A 25,076-nucleotide genomic window follows, 5' to 3' on the forward strand; every position below is an offset into this window, starting at 1 on the left:
CCTTTTTTCTCCCCATTGATATCCTGTTTAACTTTTCATTTAGCATGATACATATTTGTTAAACTAGAATTAAAAAATCTAACAAAAAGGTATAAAATTAGTACATTAAAGTTTTGCTTCACCAAGAGAAAATAAGGGAGCAGGAAATAAAAATGTGTTTTCTTCTTCTTATCAAATATAAGTTTATATCATCTAAATATAAAATATTAAATATCTTTACAAACATATAGAGGTTTTTTTTTTTTAATCTTCACTGTGTAGCTTTCAGTTGATTTATTTTTACTGACCCTCAATTTTTGACCTCACAAAACTGTAAGTAGCAAGAGAGGAGAGTTTGAAATGGGATGCATTTGTTCTGATATTCTACTTCAACGAACAATAGTTTCTCAAGCTAAATCACACGAAAATTGGTGTCTGATGACAATTCCTTAGTCCCAATAATTTTTCTCTGGCTCTGTCTTGTCTTTTTTCAGCAGTTGAGAAACTGGACTAAATGACTGAAAGGAATAGCACCAGGGTGATGGAGTTCATTCTTTTGGGCTTTTCGGTCGATAGAGAGATTGAAAGAATTCTCTTTCTGCTCATTTTAGTAGTATATACTCTAACTTTGGTAGGGAATGGTGGGATGATTTCACTAATCCGATTGGATACTCAGCTTCACACACTTATGTACATTTTTCCTAAGTACTCTGGCCCTTGTAGACCTATGTTACTCCTCATCAATAACTCCCAAGTTCCTGGAGACTCTCCTGACCAATCACAGGTCTATATCTTTCTATGAATGTGCAACACAGCTGGGCTTTTTCCTGAACTTCCTGATATTGGAGATGTTCCTTCTTGCAGTAATGACTTACGATCGCTATGTGGCTGTCTGCAATCCTCTTCTCTACAAGGTGATCATGTCCCAAAAGGTGTGTATACAGCTGGTAATGGGCCCCTATTTATACAGCTTTTCTGTTGCTTTGCTCCACACAGTAGTTACTTTCCAACTGGTCTATTGTGGCCCCAATATCATCAATCACTTCTATTGTGATGACGTCCCACTGATGACCCTTGCCTGCTCAGACACCAGACTTAAAGAAATCTTGATTTTTATGTTTGTTGGATTCAACATGATCAGCTCTTTGGCCACTGTCCTTATTTCTTACTTATACATTGTGGCTGCCATTTTGAGAATCCAATCTATAGAAGGGAGGCGCAAAGTTTTCTCAACTTGTGCTTCTCATCTGACCACAGTGACTATATTCTATGGGACTCTGATCTTCATGTATCTGCAGCCAAAATCAAACCATTCCCTTGACACAGACAAAATGGCCTCTGTGTTCTACACAGTGGTCATTCCCATGTTGAACCCCATGATCTACAGCTTGAGGAACCAAGAGGTAAAAAAATGCCTTGAGGAAAGCCATTGAAAAGTGTGATGTCCTGCCTCTAACAAAGTTTAAGAAATGACTTAGGATAATGCCTGACATGGAACGATGTTACCTGTAGCTATGTTGTTTTTATAATCTTTTGATGGAATAAATTCATTGTTACCATTCGTTATATGAGTAAAATTATTTTGTATGAAAGTTCTATTTTTCATATAGTCTGTAATAAGATGAAATATTTGAATGGGTGAAATTTAATTTTTTAACAAATTGCTGCTGTTTGGCTATGTAACACTGATAGCTTTGACCTGGATTGTTCCTATTCAACAGATAATGAGATTTATCTTCTGCTTACAAAACTGTTTCTGTTTTGTAAATTAGTGGAGGACAGAGAAGGAGGCAAGGAAGGTGATGAAATAAGTTTCTTGTCCATCTCCCTGTCATTTTATGTCATAACCTGATTCTCAACTGCATCCTGTCTGTTAACATTCATGCTTCACTCCACTTCTGACCACCATTAGATTCACTACCGATGACTCCTTGAAATTACTCTATTATTATGTACTTGGAAAATACGTAACTTTTCACTATGGGGATCTGATAGTCAGGATTCACTTTTGGAAAGACATTCTCCCTTTTATTACCCTATCAAAGCAAAAAAAGCAGGCCTATCCTTAAATTCCCTAAGCAAAGCTGTATTTTACAAATATCCTTTGAAGTTTTGAGGATATGCAGAAATTACAATGGACTGGAGGACAGGAAGGAACAGCTTAGTACCAAATGATAGATGTGGTTGCTGTCATATTCCAGAATGTAGCTCTATATTGGGGTGACTGTAAAGCAACATAATCCAAAACCCACTTAAACCTTCAAGTGTAAAGTAATAGAGTTATTTTTTCACTTAGAAATTCAAATGTTCAATGTCTACCATGTGCTTGATATTGTGTGCCATCCTTAGAAAGCAAAAACAAACACATTCCTTGTCTGATAGTGCTTAATAGTCTGGTAGAAGAGGCAGATATCCATCAAACAATTACAAAAATAAATGTTTAATTTCAATATGAGTTAGTGAGACTCAGAGTGCTAAAGTGTCAGAGAAGAGTGATTAAGACAGTTAATGTGCAATCAAGGCAAAAATTCCAGTAGCTTGAGTTACTAGCCACAGGTACCTTGTGGAGTCCTTTAATGTAGGATAAAGCAGTACCAGTATGGAAAAGAAATGTCTTAAATCTGTTAAAAATAAACAAAGGACAAATTATCAGTCCTGATTATTTTTCTTGTGAAGTCTGCCAGAGTCTAGTGCAAATATCACTTCTGCCTCACTGATCTGCCAGTGTGTCATGACATGCTTAAATTTGGCTTGGATACACAGTTTAGGCTTTCAACCTCACATGCTTAATTCCTGGGATACTGTAGGACACATTTGTCTTCTACAATTTTTCACTCTTAGTGTCTAATATGACCCCATAACCATTCTGAATGATGGTGGAAAAGTGAGGGAATGAGTCAGTAGCAAACAAAATGAACATAATTTAGACTTCTTTCCTGTTTACAATGACCCTTCCCCTCTGAGAACCTCCCTCCTCACAGAAGTCAAATGTGACATCCATTGTTGTACTAGTGATTCTACCCCTATGAGCACAGTATATTGGAGTGGTCACTTGACTGAGGATAAGCCAATCAGATGTCTTTCAAGGAAATTCGAAATTGTAATCCTGTAATTCTAGTGAGTCTCAACTGATCACTTAGGTTAAGCCTGGGCTGAAACTGAGTTTTCCATTACAATGGAAAACTACAGACTTCCTTGTGCACTGAGAAACAGAAAACTAGTCTGTAGAGAAAGAAAAATAAATTTAGACAGGAGAAATCCATGTGGGCTCAAAAAATGAAAGAGTGTAGCTATCTTTGTACCTACTGTGCAAGGCCCAAGTACTGGTTTCTTGTGAAGTCTGGTTACATTTTCTGCTATTAAGTCTTGTAACATACCAGTGTAATTTTATTGAAAAATAAAAACAAAACAACTTGACTGTTATTTAGTTTTTATTTATTTTTTTATTTTTTTTCTGAGGAAGATTAGCCCTGAGCTAACATCTGCTGCCAATCCTCTTTTTGCTGAGGAAGGCTGGCCCTGAGCTAACATCTGTGCCTATCTTCCTCTACTTTATATGTGGGATGCCTGCCACAGCATGACTTGCCAAGTGGTGCCAAATCCACACCCTGGATCCTAACTGGCGAACCCAGGGCTGCCGAGCAGAACGTGCACACTTAACAACAGCCCCTCTGGGCCGGCCCCTTTTATTTATTTTTATTAGGCCATTTTGAGTTGTTTCTGTGGCTTTAAATTGAAACATTTTTCTAAATAAGTGTTAGTTCACAATCTCAGGAGTTTCTCTGGTGAAATCTGAAACTAGTCCCTGTACAAGGAGGGCAAAGAGAGACCAAAGAAAGAGGTAGACCTGTGGCTGGCCCAGTGGCCCAGAAGTTAAGTTTGCACATTCCACTTCTCAGAGGCCCGGGGTTCCCTGGTTTGGATCCCGGGTGCGGACATGGCACCACTTGGCAAACCATGCTGTGGTAGGCATCCCATGTATAAAGTAGATGAAGATGGGCATGGATAGCTCAGGGCCAAGCTTCCTCAGCCAAAAGAGGAGGACTGGCAGTAGTTAGCTCAGGGCCAATCTTCCTCAGGAAAAAAAAAAGAAAAAAAGAAAGAGGTAGACCCCTCCAGGTTGATAGGTGGCAGTTTTAATAAGCAAGGGAACTTACATATGCAGCTTGCCTTGGGTGGCTGCAAGATGAGATCTCCACACCCATCCACCAGAATCTTAAATGTTTATGTAGAGGTCTTAACTGAGCTAGGTCACATATACCATCCAGGTGGTCTTAACACCTTACTCTCTCAAGGCTATTTTCCTTGGAACAGTTCCCACTGTGGGAATGGTGAGAAGCCATTGAAACATACATTCTAGGACAGAATAGGACATGAGGAGCCTATGATTACCCAGAACCAGCTGGAGAGTCAACTGGCAGTTGCATCCTCTGGATGACCTCCTCCAAAAATGAGACAAGTAGAAGGTGAATGGATTCTAAAATCAATGGATTGAATTATAAGACTGTGTTACTATAACCTATGTACTATAATAGGTATTAGAACGGATCTAGAGACCTAGGAAATACATTTTGTTCATTTGGCAATGAAGTCATGCACAATAAACAATGAACAAAATGAACAAACATGAGAAAAATGAATTTCCTCATCAAATGAATAAAATGCCATGCCAGTGGTACATGCCAAGGTTACCTATGAGCCCTTTCCTATCATGAACTGATTCCCCCTGTTTATTCTGTCACTCCTGCTTCCATCTCACTAAAAGGCTCACAATTCAGACCCAGTCATAGCCAGCAATCAAAATCTGCCTGCATTCAAGCTATGGCATCTCAGTGAAATAGAAAGAAGCTAGTTCTTGGACTCTTATGGTCTTGAGTTCAAACAAAAGTTTCACCACTTCTAGCTAAGTGACATGAGATAACATCTCTATCTTCTTCTTCAAAACCACCTGTGAGTAGTGGGAAAAAGATCAAAATTTACTTTGACATCATTCATTTCTGGGTGAGTGGTACTCATAAAGCTCAGGAACTCAAAATTGGTTCTATTCTAGAATCACAGTTCACTGAACAATGCAGGAAACACATTGGATATCTGAGTTCCCTCCAAATCTGGTTGAATATTTTATGACTAAAATTAACCAATAGTATAACAACAGAGACTTTCACAACAGACTTACAGAATTTTCAGTCTCATTTGAATCACTTAATAGTCTTGGACAATTGCAGAAATTACTGTACTCTAAAAAAATTAAAATGTGGGAGCATATATAAACCCCATAGGATGTAGTGTGTGATAGGCAATTGTACCCCAAGAAGTTGCTGTACTTTATGTATATATATATATATAATTGTATATTATATATACATATATTATACTGTATAATATGTATATAGTAACTATATATGCATATATATGATAGGCAGAGATTGTGCGTGTGCGTGCACGTGTGTGTGTGAGATTGTGGTGACTTACCATAGGGTTGTTTTTTCTGTCTTTTGTTATTATTATGCTTTATGATTTTTCCTGCATTGACATATCACATTTATTATTGGCTTAGCATATATTTCTTAAACTGACTCACAACTTTATTTAAATAAATCTGAAAACTAAACTTTATATAACCACTGCAAATGGAAAAAATGTGTTCCAAGCACCATAAATAGAAAATAAAAAATAGTAAACACTCAAACATTTCAAATAAGCAAAGGTCTGTGTAACGTATAAAACTACATTATGCATTGTATTTTGGGAAATACTGGCAGAATGAATTACTGTATAGAAGCCAATCTGAAGTCTGTGATAACCAGTTTAACTTAAGTCATTCAAATTATCTTTGTATATTTTTCATGATTAAGTTTAGATTTTAGGTTTATGTGAAGACATCAATATTGTCATATTAAACTATGTATTTTAAAAATTTACATAGGCCTCATCTTACTCCACGATCAACATTAAAGCAGCGATGAAATGTTTTCAGTGGATACAAATGGTATTAATACTGGAGAGAAAGCAATGTGTTACAAATATGACTTTCAAGTTCTTAAATTGATTTCTTTTTTGGGGGAGAGAGCACCATAGCAGAGAAAATAATCTTAAAAGTCATGATTGTCAATTGCTGAGGACACAAACTCAAGTAAGGAAAATATCTTTGTTGCTGTTTTTTCAGTTTTGCTTATTTTGTAATTCCAAGCATAACATCAAATAGGTAAGAGAAGAGCATAGAGATTATACAGTAAACTGAAAAGTGGGAAAAAACTCAGAATGATAAATGAGCCATTTTCTTGACAAGTAGTAAAGTCTCAACTTGAGATTGGCAGGCAATGTAGGTTTTAAAGTTATTGAATCTTTGGAAAGGGACCTTGCACCCCTACCTCTGTGTAGCATACCAGAATAAGGTGAGCTTGTTACAAAACTGCACAGCTATCAGAAGAATGTTCAGATAAATTTGAAGAACTGAAAGGATGATAGCTTACCTTCCTAGAGTATAGCCCTGGAGACTAAAAAAAAAGCCTCATAGAAAAACCAGAGTTCCAATATGGCAACGAAACAGTGATGTATTTGTTTTATCAGCCTGCCTTAACAAAGTACTGCAAACCAGGTGGTTTAAAACAACAAAAGTTTATTCTCTCACAGTTCTGGAGTCTAAAATCTGAAATCAAGTTATTGGCAGGAACTCGCTCTGTCTGAAGCTCTAGGAGAACTTCCTTCCTTGCCTCTTCCAGCTTCTGGTAGCTCCAGACACTCCATGGCTTGTGGGAGCATGAATCCAATCTCTGCCTCTGTCTTCACATGGCCACCTTCCCTCTGTGCCTGTGTCCAAACTTTCTTCTTGTTTTGAGGACATCAGTCATATTGGATTAACAGCTTACCCTACTCCAACATGACCTCACATTAACCAATTATATCTACAATGCCTTTATTTCCAAATAATGTCATTCTGAAGTACTTGGGGTTAATGCTTCAAAATATCTTTTTTGGGGACACAATTCAACCCATAATAAGTAACAATAACTTATTTAGTCTATACTTATTACAAATACGTTGCAAAGAAATGGCTAAGAATTCCTAAGTCCAAAAACGGAACTTGTACGTATCTGGAAATGCTAGTAGAAAGATGTGGCCTACAAGTTGGGACAAAAGAGATTCATAGCCAACTAATGTGACTATTGGAGACCATGACAATTTCAAGGACTCATCAGGCAGTGAGGCAAAAAAGATACACTTAATATCTAAGACCAGAAATTTGAGTGTTTACCTCCTTCTTGTTTAGGCAGAGAATCAGAAGCACTTCACTCGATACCAGGAGACCAGGCAAGCATTTGAGGAGACTCGATCATCCTCAAAGCAAAAGTTGCCTTAGCAAGTAGTAGGATGTAGAAGTGAGATGTCAATGATCATGTTTCTGGAAAATATTATGAGAACACTTGGAGGGAGAATTAGGATTCTGGCTAAGTGCTATTACAAGTTAACCCCCCAAATATAGTGACTTAATAAGATAGAATTTTATTCCTTTCTCAAGCAACAGTGTGAATGAGGGCTTTGGGTAAGGCAATTAGATCCTCAATATGTGGCTTCCACGTGTGGGTGTAGGGCAACCATTTCAGTAACAACATTTTCAAGTGGGAAGGGGGAGGAAAAAGTCCAGATCTAGTGGTTTTAACCTTGAGGAGATGACCATTAGGTCTTGCAGATAACTTTCTACTGACAGCTCATTGCCAAAATTCCATTAAAGGGTTATATACTTGGCTAGGAAGGAAAGATGGGAACTGTGGTCAATAGCTAGATGGCCAGTGCTTTATTTCCAAAAGAAAAAATGAAATAGCAGAGACTGAGGAATATCTAGCATTCGTAAGAATGCCAGAAAGTATAGTCTTAGAATGTCAGGTTATAATGTTAGTCTCTGTGAAAGCAGTTGTTATTTGAGCATACTTACTTTTGTTCTTGAGATTAATTCTTTATAAGCAAATTTGGGTGGCTCAAAAACATAAAAAGCTTTGTTAACATAATTTCCAATACCAGCCAATGGTGCCCTTTCTGTCTGCCCAGAATCTAAAGTTATGAAAGAGAAGTCCCTTCCCCCCACCACCATCTGCCTTTCTTCAGTTCCATTTAAGGGATAGTTGCTTACAGTTAATTAGTAAATTAGTGGGGGTAACAATACGGCTGTGAATTAGTCCATCTTGCCAGTTGTTTTACCACAACAATATGCTACTGCTCAGTCCTCCTGCACAGAATCAATTGTGCATCCCCTTTAATTGGATTAGCAATTACCTGCAAATAAACTCACTCATCAGGAATCACTTCTAATACCCATTTGCCATTATGCTGGTAGGTTAGAAAAAGTAATGAAAGGTAGACAAATCTGTATTCTACCTGTAGCAAGAATGGAAGGTAGTTTAAGTATTCTATAGATGTACCAATCTAGATAAATTGAACAGTAATCTTTTGAAGATTTTCAACCAGGCCCAAATGGGATACTATTTTGAACTGCATTGGTCAAATATGAATGCATGATCATTTAGTTAAACAGTGCTTCTCATCTACTAGATCCACTCTAGGCACTGAAAGTTTGATTTAAGCTGCTAAGTAAAGAACCAAACAATGTAACATGAGAAGAAACTGGGATCAAACAATAGTTTCAAATCATTATCAATCAAAGGTTTAACAAGACAATGCACTGTGACCAAAAGTCAGATTTTAAACATCAGAAAATTCACACTGGTTCATTTTTTTATTATGAGGACAGGAAAGCCATTTGTTAGAGAAATTTCACCCTTTTAGCATCAAGAAATATATACCAGATTCCAAACCTAGGAGTAGAATTAGGATAATTAAACAGATTATTAAAAGACAAACATTGTTAACTATTGAACAAGGCATACCGAAGATAAATCTTGTGATTGTATTGAGACACTAGTTAAAATTTCTGAGTACAATTTCATTTTCAAAAATCCATGTATGTATAATCATTACAGAACACTTTAGGTAAATCAGGGTCCATCGACATCCTGTAGTCATGAAAGATAGAGGAATTATTATTCTTTTTCTCATGAAATTATATATTTCATGTGAAATCTAGGTCAAGGAACATGTGTATATAGAAAATAGTCTAGGAAATCATGTTTGACTCCAAAAAGGGTACCTCAAAATTAATATTTCTTTATTTGAACTCATTTATGAGTTCTTCCAATAACTACACTTAACACAATTTTACATACACTGTGAATAATATTATGTCCAATTAGTGTACCTATGAATTTTGATTCAAATAATCTTTTAAGTTAATTATTATTTTTTAATTAATCTTTGCTACTTACATCTATAGGAATGAGTCATTGTAATTTTTTTCTTTGAATTTGAGAGTTTCTCTTATAACTGAACAATATTCAGTTGATAAACAGATATTTATCAAACATAGAAGACAAAATTAACTCAATTTTATTTTATTGTGTCAAACATGTCCTGCTGATCACTTTGTTCATGGCTTCTTTCACATCTTTGTTCCTGAGACTGTAGATCATGGGATTCAACATAGGGATCACTGTGGTATAAAACACAGCCACCATTTTCCCCTCTTCCACAGACTCCTCTGTGGGATGTCTGAGATACATAAAGATAAGAGTTCCATAAAATATGATGACAGCTGTCAAATGGGACCCACAGGTGGAAAAGGCCTTCCGCCTTCCTTCTGCTGACTGCATCCGTAGAATGGCAATGAGAATGAACAGATATGAAATGATCACTACAGTCAGAGAATATGTGAAGTTAATGCCTGCAAGTATGATCATTGTATATTCTTTTACAAAGGTCCCAGCGCAGGCCAGTTTGATGAGAGGTGGGTCTGCACAGTAGAAGTGGTTGATCTCAATTTTCCCACAGAAGTACAAGCCGTAAGTCCATAACGTTGCTGCCAGACTGGTCAGAAAACCATATATGTAAGGGAAAGAAATCAGTAGAATACAGACAACCCTTGACATTTTGCTGCCATAGAGCAGAGGGTTCCCAATTGCCACGTATCTATCAAAGGCCATCACAGCAAGAATAAAAATTTCTACATGGACAAGGGCAATGAAGAAGAAACACTGGATCAAACAACCTGCATAAGAAATAGTTTTTGTCTCCGATAACAAGTTTTCCAACATTTTAGGGGTGACATTGGAGGAAAACCAAACATCAACAAATGACAAATGACTGAGGAAAAAGTACATGGGACTGTTAAGCTGTGGACTGACCTTAATTAACATGATCATGCCAATATTACCCACCATGGTGATGAGATAGACTACTAGGAAAATGATGAAGAAGAGAACTTGCCATTCTCGATGACCGGTTAGTCCCAAAAGAATAAACTCTGTCACATCGGTGAAATTGAGCATTTTCTCAGTCATAAGTCAGTATTAGCTACAAAACTTGTTGTAACTAAAAAGAAATAAATTTTAAAATCAGATATTGATTATTTATAATTTGTATCTTTATCCATGCTCCCTGTCATTGCTTCCTTTATTAAATATTTATAACTGCACTTTGCAGTTCTTTTCAGCAAATCTTTTGTGAATACTTGCTAAATAACAGGCTCTCTGAAGTTTGCTAAGATGAATAAATACACAGGCAGTTATATAGCAGTTATACAAAATATTGTGATTGAAATATGCCAGTACTAAATATTGTGATTAGGCAAATTTCCAAGACTACCTCTTAGACATTCCTTGTTTCCAATACTGGCATGTTTGGTAGTTTCACATTTTTAAGATATTTACAGAGGGTTGTAGCAGCTTCCATCTGTTCTCCATTATTAGAGAAGGAAGCCTCTTAACCAAATAATTCATCAGCCTTAAATGCCGTATGAAAAATTATGTTTAATGTAACTTCATACTTGCAGTCATTTAAATTGAAGAGGGACAAACTCATCACAGTTGTCGTCAAAGCCAAGTCTAAAATGGTAAACTACTTATAAACATTCATACATTATGCATATTCCCTGAATATAGACTCTTTTGCAAATCAAACATCTACTTATAATCTACCAGATATCATTATCTGTTATGTCCTGAAGAATCAAAATGAGTAAGCCAAAAAAATTAGTATCCTTATTTATAGCAGTATTAATATAATTAAACTCTCTAAAACCATGATATGTTCTTCCAGAGTTATAATGGGGGAAGAAATTGGGGAATGATCGACTCTTCTTTGGAGATTCTGTGGAGTTTTAGAAAAGCTTCTTGAATATTTTGCAATTATACTTTCAAATACGGCTGGTCGCATATCAACCTTTTCCCAGAACAATATTTCACAAATTATTTTCCTGCAAAAAGACAAGTGATGTTAATAGGTATTATGGAGAACTCTTCACAAGTGTTCATTCATCAAATAACAGTGAGAAATCTCCATATCCTATCCAATCTCTTAGAGATAGACAATCTACTTAATAAAGATAAACTATGAGAAGTTTAGTGGGAAAGCTGTTACATTTAGTCTAGCTAGCATTTACTTAGCCTGCAAAGGAGAAAGAGAGATTCTATCAACATCAATGAACTTTCACTTTCTTTAGAACACAGAGTATAGTTCTGTCCAGTAAGAATCTGGAGATAGCTTTTCAACAGGACAATGAATTTGTTGGAAATGGGATTTTGACATCCGCTGAAGAGGTTAAATATCATTTCCAGGGACAATGATCATTCCTAAAATGCTTGTTTTAACCTCCAGGATTATAGTTTAACTACAGCTTGATGGACCTAATCCATAGTTATCACTGGGTATGAGCAGGAAAGATAAGAGAAGGCAGGAAGGTAAACTTCATTGCTATATGAAAATAAACAGACTCTTATCACAAAGGTAATCCATTGCTTGCCACACACTTCATTTGTAAAGAGAAGTTTTCCAAGGAGAAACAAGAAAGTTACCAACCAAAGCATATTAGATGGAGACTAGATACTCCAGAGTTTCAGGCTAATTATTGAAAAATTGAGGCTTTAAAGTTTTTTAGAATAATAGCAAAGTTGTCTAAAATTGGATTAAATGCCTTGGAACTTATTTATGTGTAGGCTGAAAACCTTGTACCTAGTTGATAAATTTATCACTAAAATTATTTGGTTTGTGATTAAAAGATGGTGATGATTTTTTTGGACCTGACTCCAAAACCAAAAGAAACAAAAGCAAAAATAATTAAATGGGACTACATTAAAATAAAACGCTTCTGCACGGCAAAGGAAACCATCAACAACTGAAAAGACCACCTACTAAAGGAGGGGAAATATTTGTAAATCATCTATCCGATAAGGGGTCAACATACAAAATATATAAAGAACTCATTCAACTAAAGGGCAAAAAAGTAAGCAATCCAATTTAAAAAAATGAACAGAGGATCTGAATAGACATTTTTCCAAAGAAAACCTACAAGTGACTAATGGATACAAGAAAAAGTGCTCAATATCAAATATCATCAGGGAAATGCCAATCAAAAACACAGTGACATATCACCTCACACCTGTTAGAATGGATATTATCAAAAAGATGAGAAATAACAAGTGTTGGTGAGGATGTGGAGAAAAGTGGACTCGTGCACTGTTAATGGGGATATAAATTAGTGTAAATTGGTATAACCACCATGGAAAACGGTATGGAAATTCCTGAAAAAAATTAAAAATAGACCTTTTATATGATCCAGCAATTCCACTTTCTTATCCTAAGAAAAGAAAAACACTAATTCAAAAAGTTATATGCACCCCAATGTTCATTGCAGCATTATCTACAATAGCCACGACATGGAAACAAACTAAATGTCCACTAAAGGGTGAATGGAAAACGTTGTGGCATATATATACATATACAATGGGACATTACTCAGCCAAAAAAAGATGAAATCTTGCTATTTGCAACAACATGGATGGGCATTGAGGGCATTATGCTACTTGAAATAAGTCAAACAGAGAAAGATACAGGACGGTCTCACTTATATGAGGAATCTTAAAAAAAGTAAGTTCATAGGTAGGGAGAACAGATTGGTGGTGGACAGAGGCTGGGGTTGGGCGGTAGACAAAATGGGTGAAAGCAGTCAAAAAGTACACACTTCCAGTTCTCAAATCAATAAATCACAAGGATATCATATACAGTATGGTGACTATAGTTAATAATATATTGCATATTTGAAAGGTGCTGAGAGTAGATCTTAAAAGTCCTCATCACAAGAAAAAAATCTTTAACTATGTATGGGGACTGTTATTAACTGGACTTACTGTAGTGATCATTTCACCTCATATACAAATATTCAATCATTATGTTGTACAACTGAAACTAACACAAGGATATATGTCAATTATATTTCAGTAAAGTAATTTGGCCACATATGAAAAAATTTATAAATAAAATACAATCCTTTGTTTCATGATGTAAAGAGAACCACCATTCTGGATAATCTCACTATCTTGTCCCCATCCGTCCCAGTCCCACAGTTTCTTGTTACCTTTATGAGCTTCATTCTCCCTTCAAAGAGTATTTCAATAGTCAATTTAACATGACCATTTGGATTTAAGCATACACAGATATTAGAGATAAATTAAGCTTTGAGAATACATGGGATCACATTGAGTTGTAGGTGAGCATCAATCTATTATGCATAAAGTAGAAGTTTTTCTAAAATTATATTAAAGTCAGGCCGGCCTGGTGGCGCAGCGGTTAAGTTCACACGTTCCACTTTGGCTGCCCAGGGTTTGCCGGTTCAGTCCCGGCTGGGGACATGGCATTGCTCGGCATGCCATGCTGTGGTAGGTGTCCCATATATAAAATAGAGGAAGATGGGCACAGATGTTAGCTCAGGGCCAGGCTTCCTCAGCAAAAAGAGGAGGATTGGCAGCAGATGTTAGCCCAGGGCTAACCTTCCTCAAAAAAAAAAAAAAATAAACGAATAAAAATGAAAATTATACTATGAATAAAATTATATTAAAGTAAAAATCAATAGCAATCACTGTGTTATTGTTGAGCTCACCATTCATATCATAGCATGTGTATTTAAAAATTGACCAAAACTCTTTATCTACGAATGAATCATTCATCTTACAAAATTAAAATTGCCATTTTAAAGGAATATATTTGTGAGTCTCTTAGAAATAAAAATGTGAAATCACAGGGTGAAAAGTAGTAATATGAAAGTCTCTTTTAATTTGGCTTTATTTATTATCCTCAAATATATGCAGTAATCACGTGTGGCACTAATGCAACTTTCATAAAGCTAAAAAATGAATACAAATGCAAATAAAATTATAAATCAGTTGCATTATGACCAGCAATTAAGTGAATATGATAGATGGTGCTGCTTTGCTCTCAACAGTGTAAAGTAAATGTATTACAAACTGCTGCTGTGCATGCATATACCACCTGTGATGACTCAATTCTTCCTAATTTTTCTATTGAAGTAACATTGGTTTATAACATTATATAAGTTTCAGGTGTATATCATTATATTTCAAGTTCTGTATAGACTGCATCTTGTTCCCCCGTCAAAAAAAATAATTGCCCTCCATCCCCATACAAATAAGCTTGTTTACCCCTTTCACCCTCTCTCAACATCCCTTGTCCTCTGGTAACCACCAATTGCCTCTTTGTATGTATGCGTTGGTTTGTTTTTGTTTTTTTATCTTTATAACTCTTATCTTTGCTATTTTATCTTCCACATATGAGTGAAATCAAATGGTATTTGGTTTACTCCATCTGACTTATTTCACTTAGCATAACATCCTCAAATCCATCCATGTTGTTACAAATGGCAAGATTTCATCTTTTTGTGTTTGAGTAGTATTCCATTATGCATATATCACAACATCTTTATCCATTCATCTGGCAATGGGCACTTAAGATATTTCCAATTCTTGGCTATTGTGAATAATGCTGTAATGAACATAGGGGTGCATACATCTTTTTGAATTAGCATTGTCACGTTCTTTGGATAAATACGCAAAAGTGTAACATTTCTTTTCTCATTTGAACTTCTGTGAAATCTTTGTGATATAAACATAAACAATTTTAAACGAAGTTTTAAACATTGAAGTCCACAAAAATTAGAAACTGGTTGTTAAGCCTTATCTTTCACCCTCAAAAAATTGTTTTAATTTTCTTGGGAAAAAGTAAACAAAAAAATATACCAAGCAGGAAAATAACTTGATAAAATATTCTCCTTCTCTGTTGGATATATAATCTGTAGTGTGTGTTACTATGCTCTCAGCTTAAGATATACTCATCAAAGTTCTGGAAAGGAGGCGAAATGTGTTTTGCGCATTTGCCCTGGCTTTTCTGAAACATTATTGTGGGCTGCTTGAGCGTGTGCAGTCCACAGGAACAGGGACAAGAAAAATAGGTCACAGATAAACTGCCTAAGCAATGCTAGTTTATTAAAAAAATGTATTAACTTTTGAGACACATGAATTCCCTAAACAAGAAAACATTGTATTTTTAAAGTCTGACAGGTTCATATACAAACAAAAATTAATAAAATATGTATTTTAGACACCATCATAGATAATAGAGGAAATGCAAAAATGAAGAGAGATTCTGCACCTGAAAAGAGATCACAAACATGTCAACAGATCATACTTATATTTGAATCAACAGAATATGGCTGCAGCTGCCTGTGTTTTTCACTTTTATGCATTTTTCAGAAATTGGCAACAGAGGAATTCTTATTTGGAAAGTCAGATCTGATTGCACAGTATCAAGGCTGGCTCAGCACAAAAAAAGATATAAAAGATGGTGGTGTTAGTACTTCACAGAAGCTAAATACATGAAAACCTGAGTGGTGGTTAGCCAGGTAACAGGGAGTGATGGTGGACTCAAGCAGAAAGTGGAATATTTAGGTCTGATCTTAGAGGGTATGAGGTCTGGAAAAAAGCAGAGGGTTTGGGGACCTCATAAACACTTAGAGGAATTTCCTCACCATCTAAAAGGAAAAATATATACGCAAACTTCCCATATCGTATCCCTCTGTATTTCAAATTAAATTACCAATAAATGTGGATTTTTCCCCCAGACTAGGCATGAGGAAATATTAAATAGTCCAGTGAAAGAATTCTGTTTTTATTTCAGACCTTGGTTGGATATTGGCTCCATGACTTATTTTATGAACTTGGGCAGGTTTTGTTTTTGTTCTGTTTTGTCTTTAATTTTATTATGCCTTAATATGATGGAACCGTAATAACAGTATTAATTTCATTGTGTGTTTTTTAATGAAAATAGATATTACACATTAACACATAAATATACAAGGCATAATTATTATTAAGTGCACTCCTGGAAATTGTAGTTTGATTTAATAATTTGTAATAACCAAATAATCAAATATCTATAGAAAATTTCTCTCTCTTTCTCTCTCTCTCTGTCTCTCTCTGCTTCACATACACAAATACACACCTACACACACAGATAACATATATGGAATAATTAATGTTAATTACTGGTAACTAATAAAGAATAAAAAAAAAAATCTAAGAAACATGTTTCACCTGATAGTTCCAGATAAGATGTATTTTTATGTGAACCTCAGAATGAAGAGAACTATTCCAAGTAAGCATGCAGAATTGAAAAATGAATGCTATATAAGTGATGGTAAACAACATATAACAGAAAAAGAGAAACTGGAAGTCCGCAATGGAAGTTTCCTTTAAATGTTTACCTTAGGAAAAGGAGGCAATTAAGAAGCTTCCCCTAGACACGACCCTGGGAGTAGTAAGTCTCTAGAGAAAGAGTCGACAGTTGAGTTTTGTTTTTTTAATAACAGATTTGCACAATTTTATTTTCCCAAAACTTGAGTTATTTTGATTGTGTCCTGGGATCAAATATGGAAATTTGCTTTGGATTTGCATCACACTAAACGTGGTGATGGTGTTACTCCACCTGCACGAGACAATCCTGTGTTCTGTACTTCACATTCTGTGCCACTTAGCTTTTCCAGTGAAAAGGGAAACAGTATCCCCTATGATTAAAATTACAGCGAATCAAAACAGGAACTCCCTCACCTATTTTATAAATAAAAACTCCCTCATTTCATAAATAAGGAAAACCGCAAAATTAAATAATAATGACAACAAAGCATTTATTGAAGTTAGTATATGCCAGACACTATGCAAATTTAATTCTCATAATTACTTCCTGAGGTAAATATTGCTATTCTCACTTTAAAGACAAGAAGCATAGAGTCTTAGAGAGGTTCAGTGACTTGCTCAAGGTCACACTTTTAATGAATCAGGGACTAGATTCCTGATTCCAGCGTTTGTACTGGTAATCTTCTAATCCTAATGCCCAAGAAGTAACTGTTAACAGGGCCAACCAGAAATCTCAATTCCTGACCCAAAAGGGGTATTATTTACACTATGTGACGGATGTACACGACATATTCTAAAATGGTCTTTAAGGTCAGGGAACAAAAATACGTTCTTATTATACCCCCCAAAAATGTGTATAATTACAGCAGTACATGCACTTGATCATTTTAATTGAGTGGTTTGACAATTTATATCCACTCCTCAATTTGTTTTCCCTCTTCTGGCCTGACCAGGATGCTACACTCACACTGGGCCTCCTTCAGTTCCTACAACAAGAGTTTGCTAGTTCGCCCCAAATTCATTCTTCTTCCATTGCAATGAAATTTTTATTAGAAGGACATCAATTGCCTTGCTGTTGGCCCTTCTCCAGCACCTGTAATGATACTGGGCACATGATAGATGTTCAAGAAATATTTGTTGAATAAATAAATGGTTAAATGGTTTTCCATAGGTGAACTGCATAGGTTGGAGAGGCACATAACTAAGTATCACTTAGACACTTTGTAGAATAGGGTTGAGCACCTCCTGACTTACAATGAAACCGTATTTTGGAATTTAAGAGTATGGGGTAAGTATGTGTAAATTAGAGTTCTGTGTGGATGTTGAAAGAATAATTGTGTGACCTGGAACCAGGAGTTTATTACCCTCGGGAGTCCTGGACCCAAGATCTTAAAGGTAACCTATAGTTCTCTGAACCCAAAATTAATTTCAAGTGCAAATTAATTATTTTTTATCCATGCAAATGTTGTGTTAGGTTTCATTTTTAAGGCAAACCTCTATAAGACACTAAATAGCCTTAAGTGATTCCTCTGACCTTTAGATTACAAATGTGGTTCTCAGTGTAAGAAGCTATGAGCAACCATTGAATACTTTCCAAAATTCATGTTGGCAAAGCACAAAAGAACCAGCATAATACCTGAAAGATATGAATGAGTACAAGGATTTTTTTAAACCACAAACATTTTTAAATTAATATTAAATTATTAAAACAATTTATAAACTAAAATATGCACTTATATAACTATTGGATCTAAAGAGAAAGCAAAACTAAAATTTAAATTTAAAGCGTTTCATGTTAGGAATTATGCATTTCAAAATATATACTATGGTTCATATCTGAAATGTAATCTCAAATATTTAGGATTATTAAATAAGATAAAATATAAAGTGATCAATCAAGGGTTTAACTCCAAATGTTAAGAAATAAATATAAAAATAGAAAAAATTAGGTTCATAAACATAAAAGCAGCAACTGACAACAGAAAACAGTAGGGTTAATTAAAAAAAATCAAAGGTATAGTTCTTGAAGATCTGGTGTGGGGAATTACTAGCTACAATAATCAACAAAAAGAGAAGTATTAAAATATATACTATTACGAATTTTGTTTCTCACTCACAAGATTTATTAACAGGTACTCCAGATCCTGGAAGGGTTTTGTTTCATGCTTTCTTTTAGGGTCTCAAACTGTTAAGTCCTCTGTCTCCAACAATATGCAGTTCACTAAGTCCCTTGAGCATCTATCTCCTGTTGTCACATGTTGGAGAAAGGATAAGGAAACCATCTATACTTTGTAAATACCTCAGTCTAGAAGTTTCACATATAAAATATACTTGCATTGCATTGGTGGGAGCTATTCACATGGTGGTTCCTAGATACAAGAGTGATGGGAATTTGTGGTGGACTGCCACCTCCAAACAACTCTACCTTTTGGAGAAAGAGCTCTATATTGAAAATATTTTCAGAATCTGAGGACCTCTTACAGCCTTTACTGCTATACCTAAGTCTTAGCAACCATCTTTCTCGCCTGAGTTATATAACTTTCTCCCACTCTATACTCCATTCTAAACTCAAAAACTGAGCTGATCTTTTTAAAACAGCATTAATTTCATGTTGCTGCTTAGCTTGCAACCTTCCCACAGCTTCCCATTTTTCTGAGTAGAAACCATCCAGTGGCTGAAACAATCTTAAATAATTGGCCACTTATCCCTCAGTGTGCCTCTGATATCATATCCCATTATTTTTTTTTTCATTGTCCAAGGCCATAGTGACAATGCTTTAGGTTGGAAACCTTGAAATTTTTGTAAAGCCTTTCCACTGGCTATTCCATCTGCCTAGAACACCACTCCTCAAGCACCTGCAAGGCTAATCTCTAAACCACCTTTATGAGATTTTTGCTTAATTCTCACCATCTCGATAAAATCTACCCTCATTCTCACGCCTATGCCAGAGACACTCCTTTGCTCCTATATCCTACAATAATTTTTTTCCAGATTTTGTATAGGATCACTGACATATCATATGATTTCCTTATGTATTGTGATGATTGTTTGTGTATATCTCACATCACTGGAATATAAGCCTCATGAGATCAAGGATTTCTTTTTCTGTTTTGTTCTTTAACAACAAATGACTAAAACAGTACCTAGGACATAATAGGCACTCAGCTAATGAGTTACTCACTCAGTTAGATGAATGAATGAATGAAACAATAGGTTAGAATGCTGAGAAATATAACAAAGGAAATATAAACTAGTGTATGTATAATATTATTGAAATTCTAAAATTAGTGAGGGAAGATAGATTATTAAATACACAAGGGTGGTTAATGTTTTATGAAAATTAGTGTTAGATTTTTGCCTCAGACCACATACAAAAATAAATTCTAAATGATTAAAATTAAGTGTAAATATTTTAAACATGTATGCATTACATGAACTTTTATGTGAATGGTTAGGCAGTCTGATCATATTAGTTAAAAGAATGCTAGTGGCCATAACAATTTCTGAAATCTTGTTGGCTTAGCACTGAAGAAGTTTATTTCTTACTCATTTAACAGGTAAACGAAGATCTTGGCATGAGACCTTCCTTACAGTGAATCAGTGAGCCAAACTTTTCCTGTGACTCCCCACCATCTCCTGGGGCCTCACAGACTTTTGTTTGCAATTGGTGAACAGACAAAAAAAACCAAGAAAGATAAAATAAACAATGAACCACGGGACAATTTTATGGCCAGGCATGGACATGGTATACAGTACTGCCGCTCATATGCCCTCAGACACACCTTAGACACCTGGCCACAAAGAATGCAAGGGCACCTGAGAAACATGTCTAGTTTGTTTGTTTGTTTTGTTTTGTTTTTACTGAAAAAAGACGAGAAGATTGGATTTGAGGACAACATAAAATACTCTACCACCTTATATTTGAAAAAGGATCTTTTTATTATAACACTAGTGAAGAAACTATCAAGACAAATTTTAGTTTATCTGACTTTATCATCCTTTAGGATATAAATATATTTTAAAACATCATAAGCTAACTTAGAAAATAAGCAACAGTTTTTAAAAAAATATGTGGCATATATAATAGTCAATTCATTGATGTAATTAACAAATATTTAATAAGCTCCCACTATGCACAGAATTTATGATACTGGTATTAAAGTGATGATCAAGACAGAAATGATTTCTTCTCTCATGGAACTTAATGTACAGTGAGAAAATATTCTTGAAATACACAGTTATTAACAAATACTTATTTCAAAAAAATGAATTCCCCAATAGAAAAATAGACAAACCGAAACAAATTAAAATAATTCCTATGCCCAAAGAATATATTCTAATGTCTGACTTCACTAGTACTCAGGCATATTTAAATTATAATAATGAGGACATGTTCTTACTTTCAAATTGACTAAGTTTTACAATTTATGGTGAGGATATAGTTAAATAGAGAAACCAGTTCTGTTGTAGGTGAAGTAGAGAGGTTAGAGTTATAAACTTAAATGTAGTAGAAGGGGAAAAAATATACTACATAAAGATAGTATATCATAATATACAATATTATGAAAGACGTAATCATGCTGGTAATTTTACATAAGAAGTAGTTTGGTCATAAGGGAAATTCCTAAATAGAAAGTTCTGGAAAGTACTGATCAAGCTGACTATGCTGAAAAAAATAAACATACATAGATATAAACACAAATATACAGACACACAGATATATAGGCATGTACATATTCATGTGCATGCATGCATATAAAATGAATGCATAATTATGCATTCCTAGTGAAAAATCTAGCCATATTTTTTAAATATCCTGATAGAATATTGATAAATAAAATAACATAAACAAGATTTGAATCCTGACAGGAAAGGTTATTGATTTTGTGCATTCATAATCAAACTCAGGTTTTTGTGTCCTGAAATTTTTCCTCTTTCAAATAAAAGCATTTTGATAATGAGGCAGCAATATTGTAAAATAACAGAGGATAAGACATCTGTTATATATCAACGATAATGCAATAATTTTAAAGTCAAATATGACATATATCACAAGTTGCAAATGTGTGTGCTAGAACTACGAAGGGATAAATTGGTTTCTACTACAATCAACCCCCCAAAACATACTTTAAAAAAAGCATAAAGAAGACAAAAAATAATAAATATATTTCTACATCCCCCCAAATTTTCTAAAAATAACTTGTTGATAAATATTTATGGAAACACATTCTAAATTCCACGTGCCAATGAGATTATGTTACCACTTTCTGATAGTCATTATAAGATAAGACATAAATAATATCTTAAATGGATACCATGGAATTGTAATTATGTTCACATGTAAATGAAGTTTATTTAACTGACTAATATACATTTGAAAATGTAAACTCATCTACTATATAGTTAAACTAATTAACATTGCTTACATAAAGTTTAAAAGACATTCTTCATAAAATATACCATTGTCAGAGATGTTGTCTACAACTATAACAGTGACTTATGGTGAAATTGTATTCCATTTAAGCATTTGAAAACAATAACACATAATTCTGAGCCATCACTGATTCTAGGTAAAGAGAACCTAACAGTTCTTTTAAAATCAGAATTGAAAGTGCAGACTTGTGAAATGTGGAAGAGCCTTGAAAAAACTTTCCCACTTACAAAGTAACCTACTGAATTTCACATTGTGTGGAAGGCAAAAACAGTAGATGATATCATCCACATGTTTTCATCATATCAGATTTCATAGACCCAGAGAGTTTTCTTTACAATATGCTTCTCTTATCTTTATATCATGACTTTACACCATTTTTCCTTGTTGATTGTGTATTATTATTATTTATTCATTGAAAGCATAACAAATTTCCTCAAAATTATTCAAAAGAAATGGTTAATTTCCACTCCTTCTACTGAACTATAAGTCTCCTTATGCATTTTAATTTTCTATTTTATTTAGTCAAAAATGTTCTACTGATTGCTTTGCTCATGGCTTCCTTTACATCTTTGTTCCTGAGACTGTATATCATAGGATTCAACATAGGAGTTACTGTGGTGTAAAACACAACCACCATTTTTTCCTATTCTGTAGATTCTTCTGTTGGACTTCAGAGATACATGAAGAAGAGAATTCCATAAACTATGGTGACAGCTGTCAAGTGGGATTCACACACGGAGACGGCTTTCTTTCTTTCTTCTGCTGAACGAATTCTTAGGATGGCAATAAGCATAAGTATGCAGGAGATGATAATGACTAATAAAGCATAAGAGAAGTTGAGACCTGCCAATGTGCACATGGTGTATTCTTTAATGAAGCTTCCTGCATAGGCCGTTTTGATGAGAGTAGAAATGATTGAACTCAGTGTTTCCACAGAAGTACAAACCATGGGTCCACAATGTGGAGATCAAACTCCATATAGAAGAAGCCATATATGTAAGGGAAAGAGATCAATCAAATACAGTCAGTCCTTGACTTTCTGCTGCCATAGAGCAGAGGGTTGCCAATCGCCATGCATCTATCAAAAGCCATCACAGCAAGGATGAAGACTTCTACAGGGACAAAGGCAATGAAGAAAAAACACTGCACCGTACAACCAAGGTAGGAAATGGTTTTGGTCTCAGATACCAAATTGTCCAACATTTTAGGAATGGCATTAGAGGAGAACCACACATCTGCAAAAAACAGTAGACTGAGGAAAAATACATGAGGCTGTTAAGCTGAGGTCTGATCCTGATTAATACGATCATATCAATGTTCCTAATTAGGGTGATAATGTAGACCAGTAAGAAAACCACAAAGAGGAGGAGTTGCAATTCAGGATGACTAGTTAATCCCAAAAGAATCAATTCTGTAAGATCATTAAAATTGGGCATTTTCTTAAAGCTGATCCAGGCAGAGATGCACTTTTATCTAATAAAATAAATAGAAATCAGAGAATACACATACCAAATATAGCATTCTTCATTTACATTATCTTTTCCTAACCCATTCTCTTACCATTCCTCTGCTATTTTTCTTTATTCTCTTTTTTCTCATGGATCTTTTCTTAGCAGTATATCTTTCTCTTATGTGTGTGTATGTACATGAGATATTCTCTATTGAGAAATTGGTAAAATAATGTAAAATTACAGATGAATAGTGACAGAACTTATTGTGTGTAGATTGACTTGTCTACAAACAAAAAATTCACAGGGAGAATTTTTGTTCTTATTATCTCCTGAAAAAGGAAAGACCTTTTACCACTGGCCCCTACTTTTAGAATGTGCATATATATTTTATATTCACTATATTTGTAGAGTTTAGAAGGTCTACAATATATTAGAAGTTTAATCAAAGCCACAGACAAAGAAATGCCATTCTGTAATTGGAAAGTTAAATGATACCTCCATTTATTAATTTTGTAAATTTGAGATAATAAGTATTAAAAATGGCTTAATAAAATTGTATAAAATGCTTTAATAAACTAATTATTCTTATCAGCAAAAAAGAAAGGAAAAACCACGTCAAACATCACATTGATTTAACAATTTTAACATTTTGAAAATTAACCTAAAAAAGAATTGAATTCTCGCCAGCCATTGTCCACAATGCAAGCAAGTCTAACAAGAATAAATTCAAATGTCGTCTCCTCTTTTTAGAATCTTCTCCTCCTTTGGGTCTTGAAGCATTAATAAATTATATGATAGTCTCTTATTTCCTTTACTTCTGTCTTAGACTTTTGAATGAAATAAGAGCAAAAAATACTGAGTGAAAGTCTATATTATTAGTCCATAAATATTTAAGCTTTAATTAATAAAATTTCTACAATGAACCAGAAAGATAAGAAAAAATTTTGAGGGGTTGCATAGGCAGCTATTTTTATTTATTGACTGTATCTATGGCTAGCTGTCTAGATTCTGGATACTATCTAGCACATTCTAATAGTTTAAATATTTTGAGCTAATTTGCCAGCTGTAATGTTCTACTTATGTTCCTTTTATTGATGGGCCAAAGGACAACTGATGGCTCTTCATAAAACTGTCCTGCATTTGCCACCAAAGTACAAGTTAGAAAAACATCATCATCATCACTTTCATACTTATTTCTTTCTTTATTTTTTCATTCATTCATTCACTAACTTACGTAGTTAATACTTTACAGAAAAATCATTGGTTCTCCTTTTATCCGTAATAAACTGTTCCAACCAACCTGGTTTTCGTCTACAAAGAAACACAACTTTTCCTGCTCATTATTATCTGATGTCTGCTTATTCCCTAGGATTTTCCCCTAGCTTAATTTTCCTGTCATATCTATTTTATTATTATATTCACTACTCATTTCCTGATTAAAATTTATGTTATAGAAATCAAAGGGAGATTGGAAAAATAATAGATGACTTTCATCCATCCCTACAGTCTAGGTTGCCTCTGCTAAATCCCAAGTACAAAGAAGCGTGATCTCACTCCATGATGAATTTTCAAAAGAGAGAAATACAGGGTATTGCCAACTCTATATCCTCTTGGCTCTGCAGGGAG

The 25,076-nt window shown here is 34.6% G+C and overlaps 1 protein-coding gene and 2 pseudogenes across 1 annotated transcript; 1 reads left to right on the top strand and 2 right to left on the bottom strand.

The window, feature by feature from the left end:
* Window positions 1-493: 493 nt before the first annotated feature.
* Window positions 494-1,412, top strand: LOC139040607 (olfactory receptor 8U3-like; annotated as a pseudogene).
* An 8,010-nt stretch (window positions 1,413-9,422) lies between these two features.
* LOC139040465 (olfactory receptor 5M3-like) lies at window positions 9,423-10,355 on the bottom strand. The gene has a single exon (XM_070487232.1). The coding sequence runs from the start codon at window positions 10,353-10,355 to the stop codon at window positions 9,423-9,425; it is 933 nt and encodes a 310-aa protein (XP_070343333.1).
* A 12,158-nt stretch (window positions 10,356-22,513) lies between these two features.
* Window positions 22,514-23,435, bottom strand: LOC139040608 (olfactory receptor 5M3-like; annotated as a pseudogene).
* Between the last annotated feature and the right edge of the window lie 1,641 nt (window positions 23,436-25,076).

The sequence above is a fragment of the Equus asinus genome, chromosome 17, assembly GCF_041296235.1.
Source record: "Equus asinus isolate D_3611 breed Donkey chromosome 17, EquAss-T2T_v2, whole genome shotgun sequence".
NCBI classification, from domain to species: domain Eukaryota; kingdom Metazoa; phylum Chordata; class Mammalia; order Perissodactyla; family Equidae; genus Equus; species Equus asinus.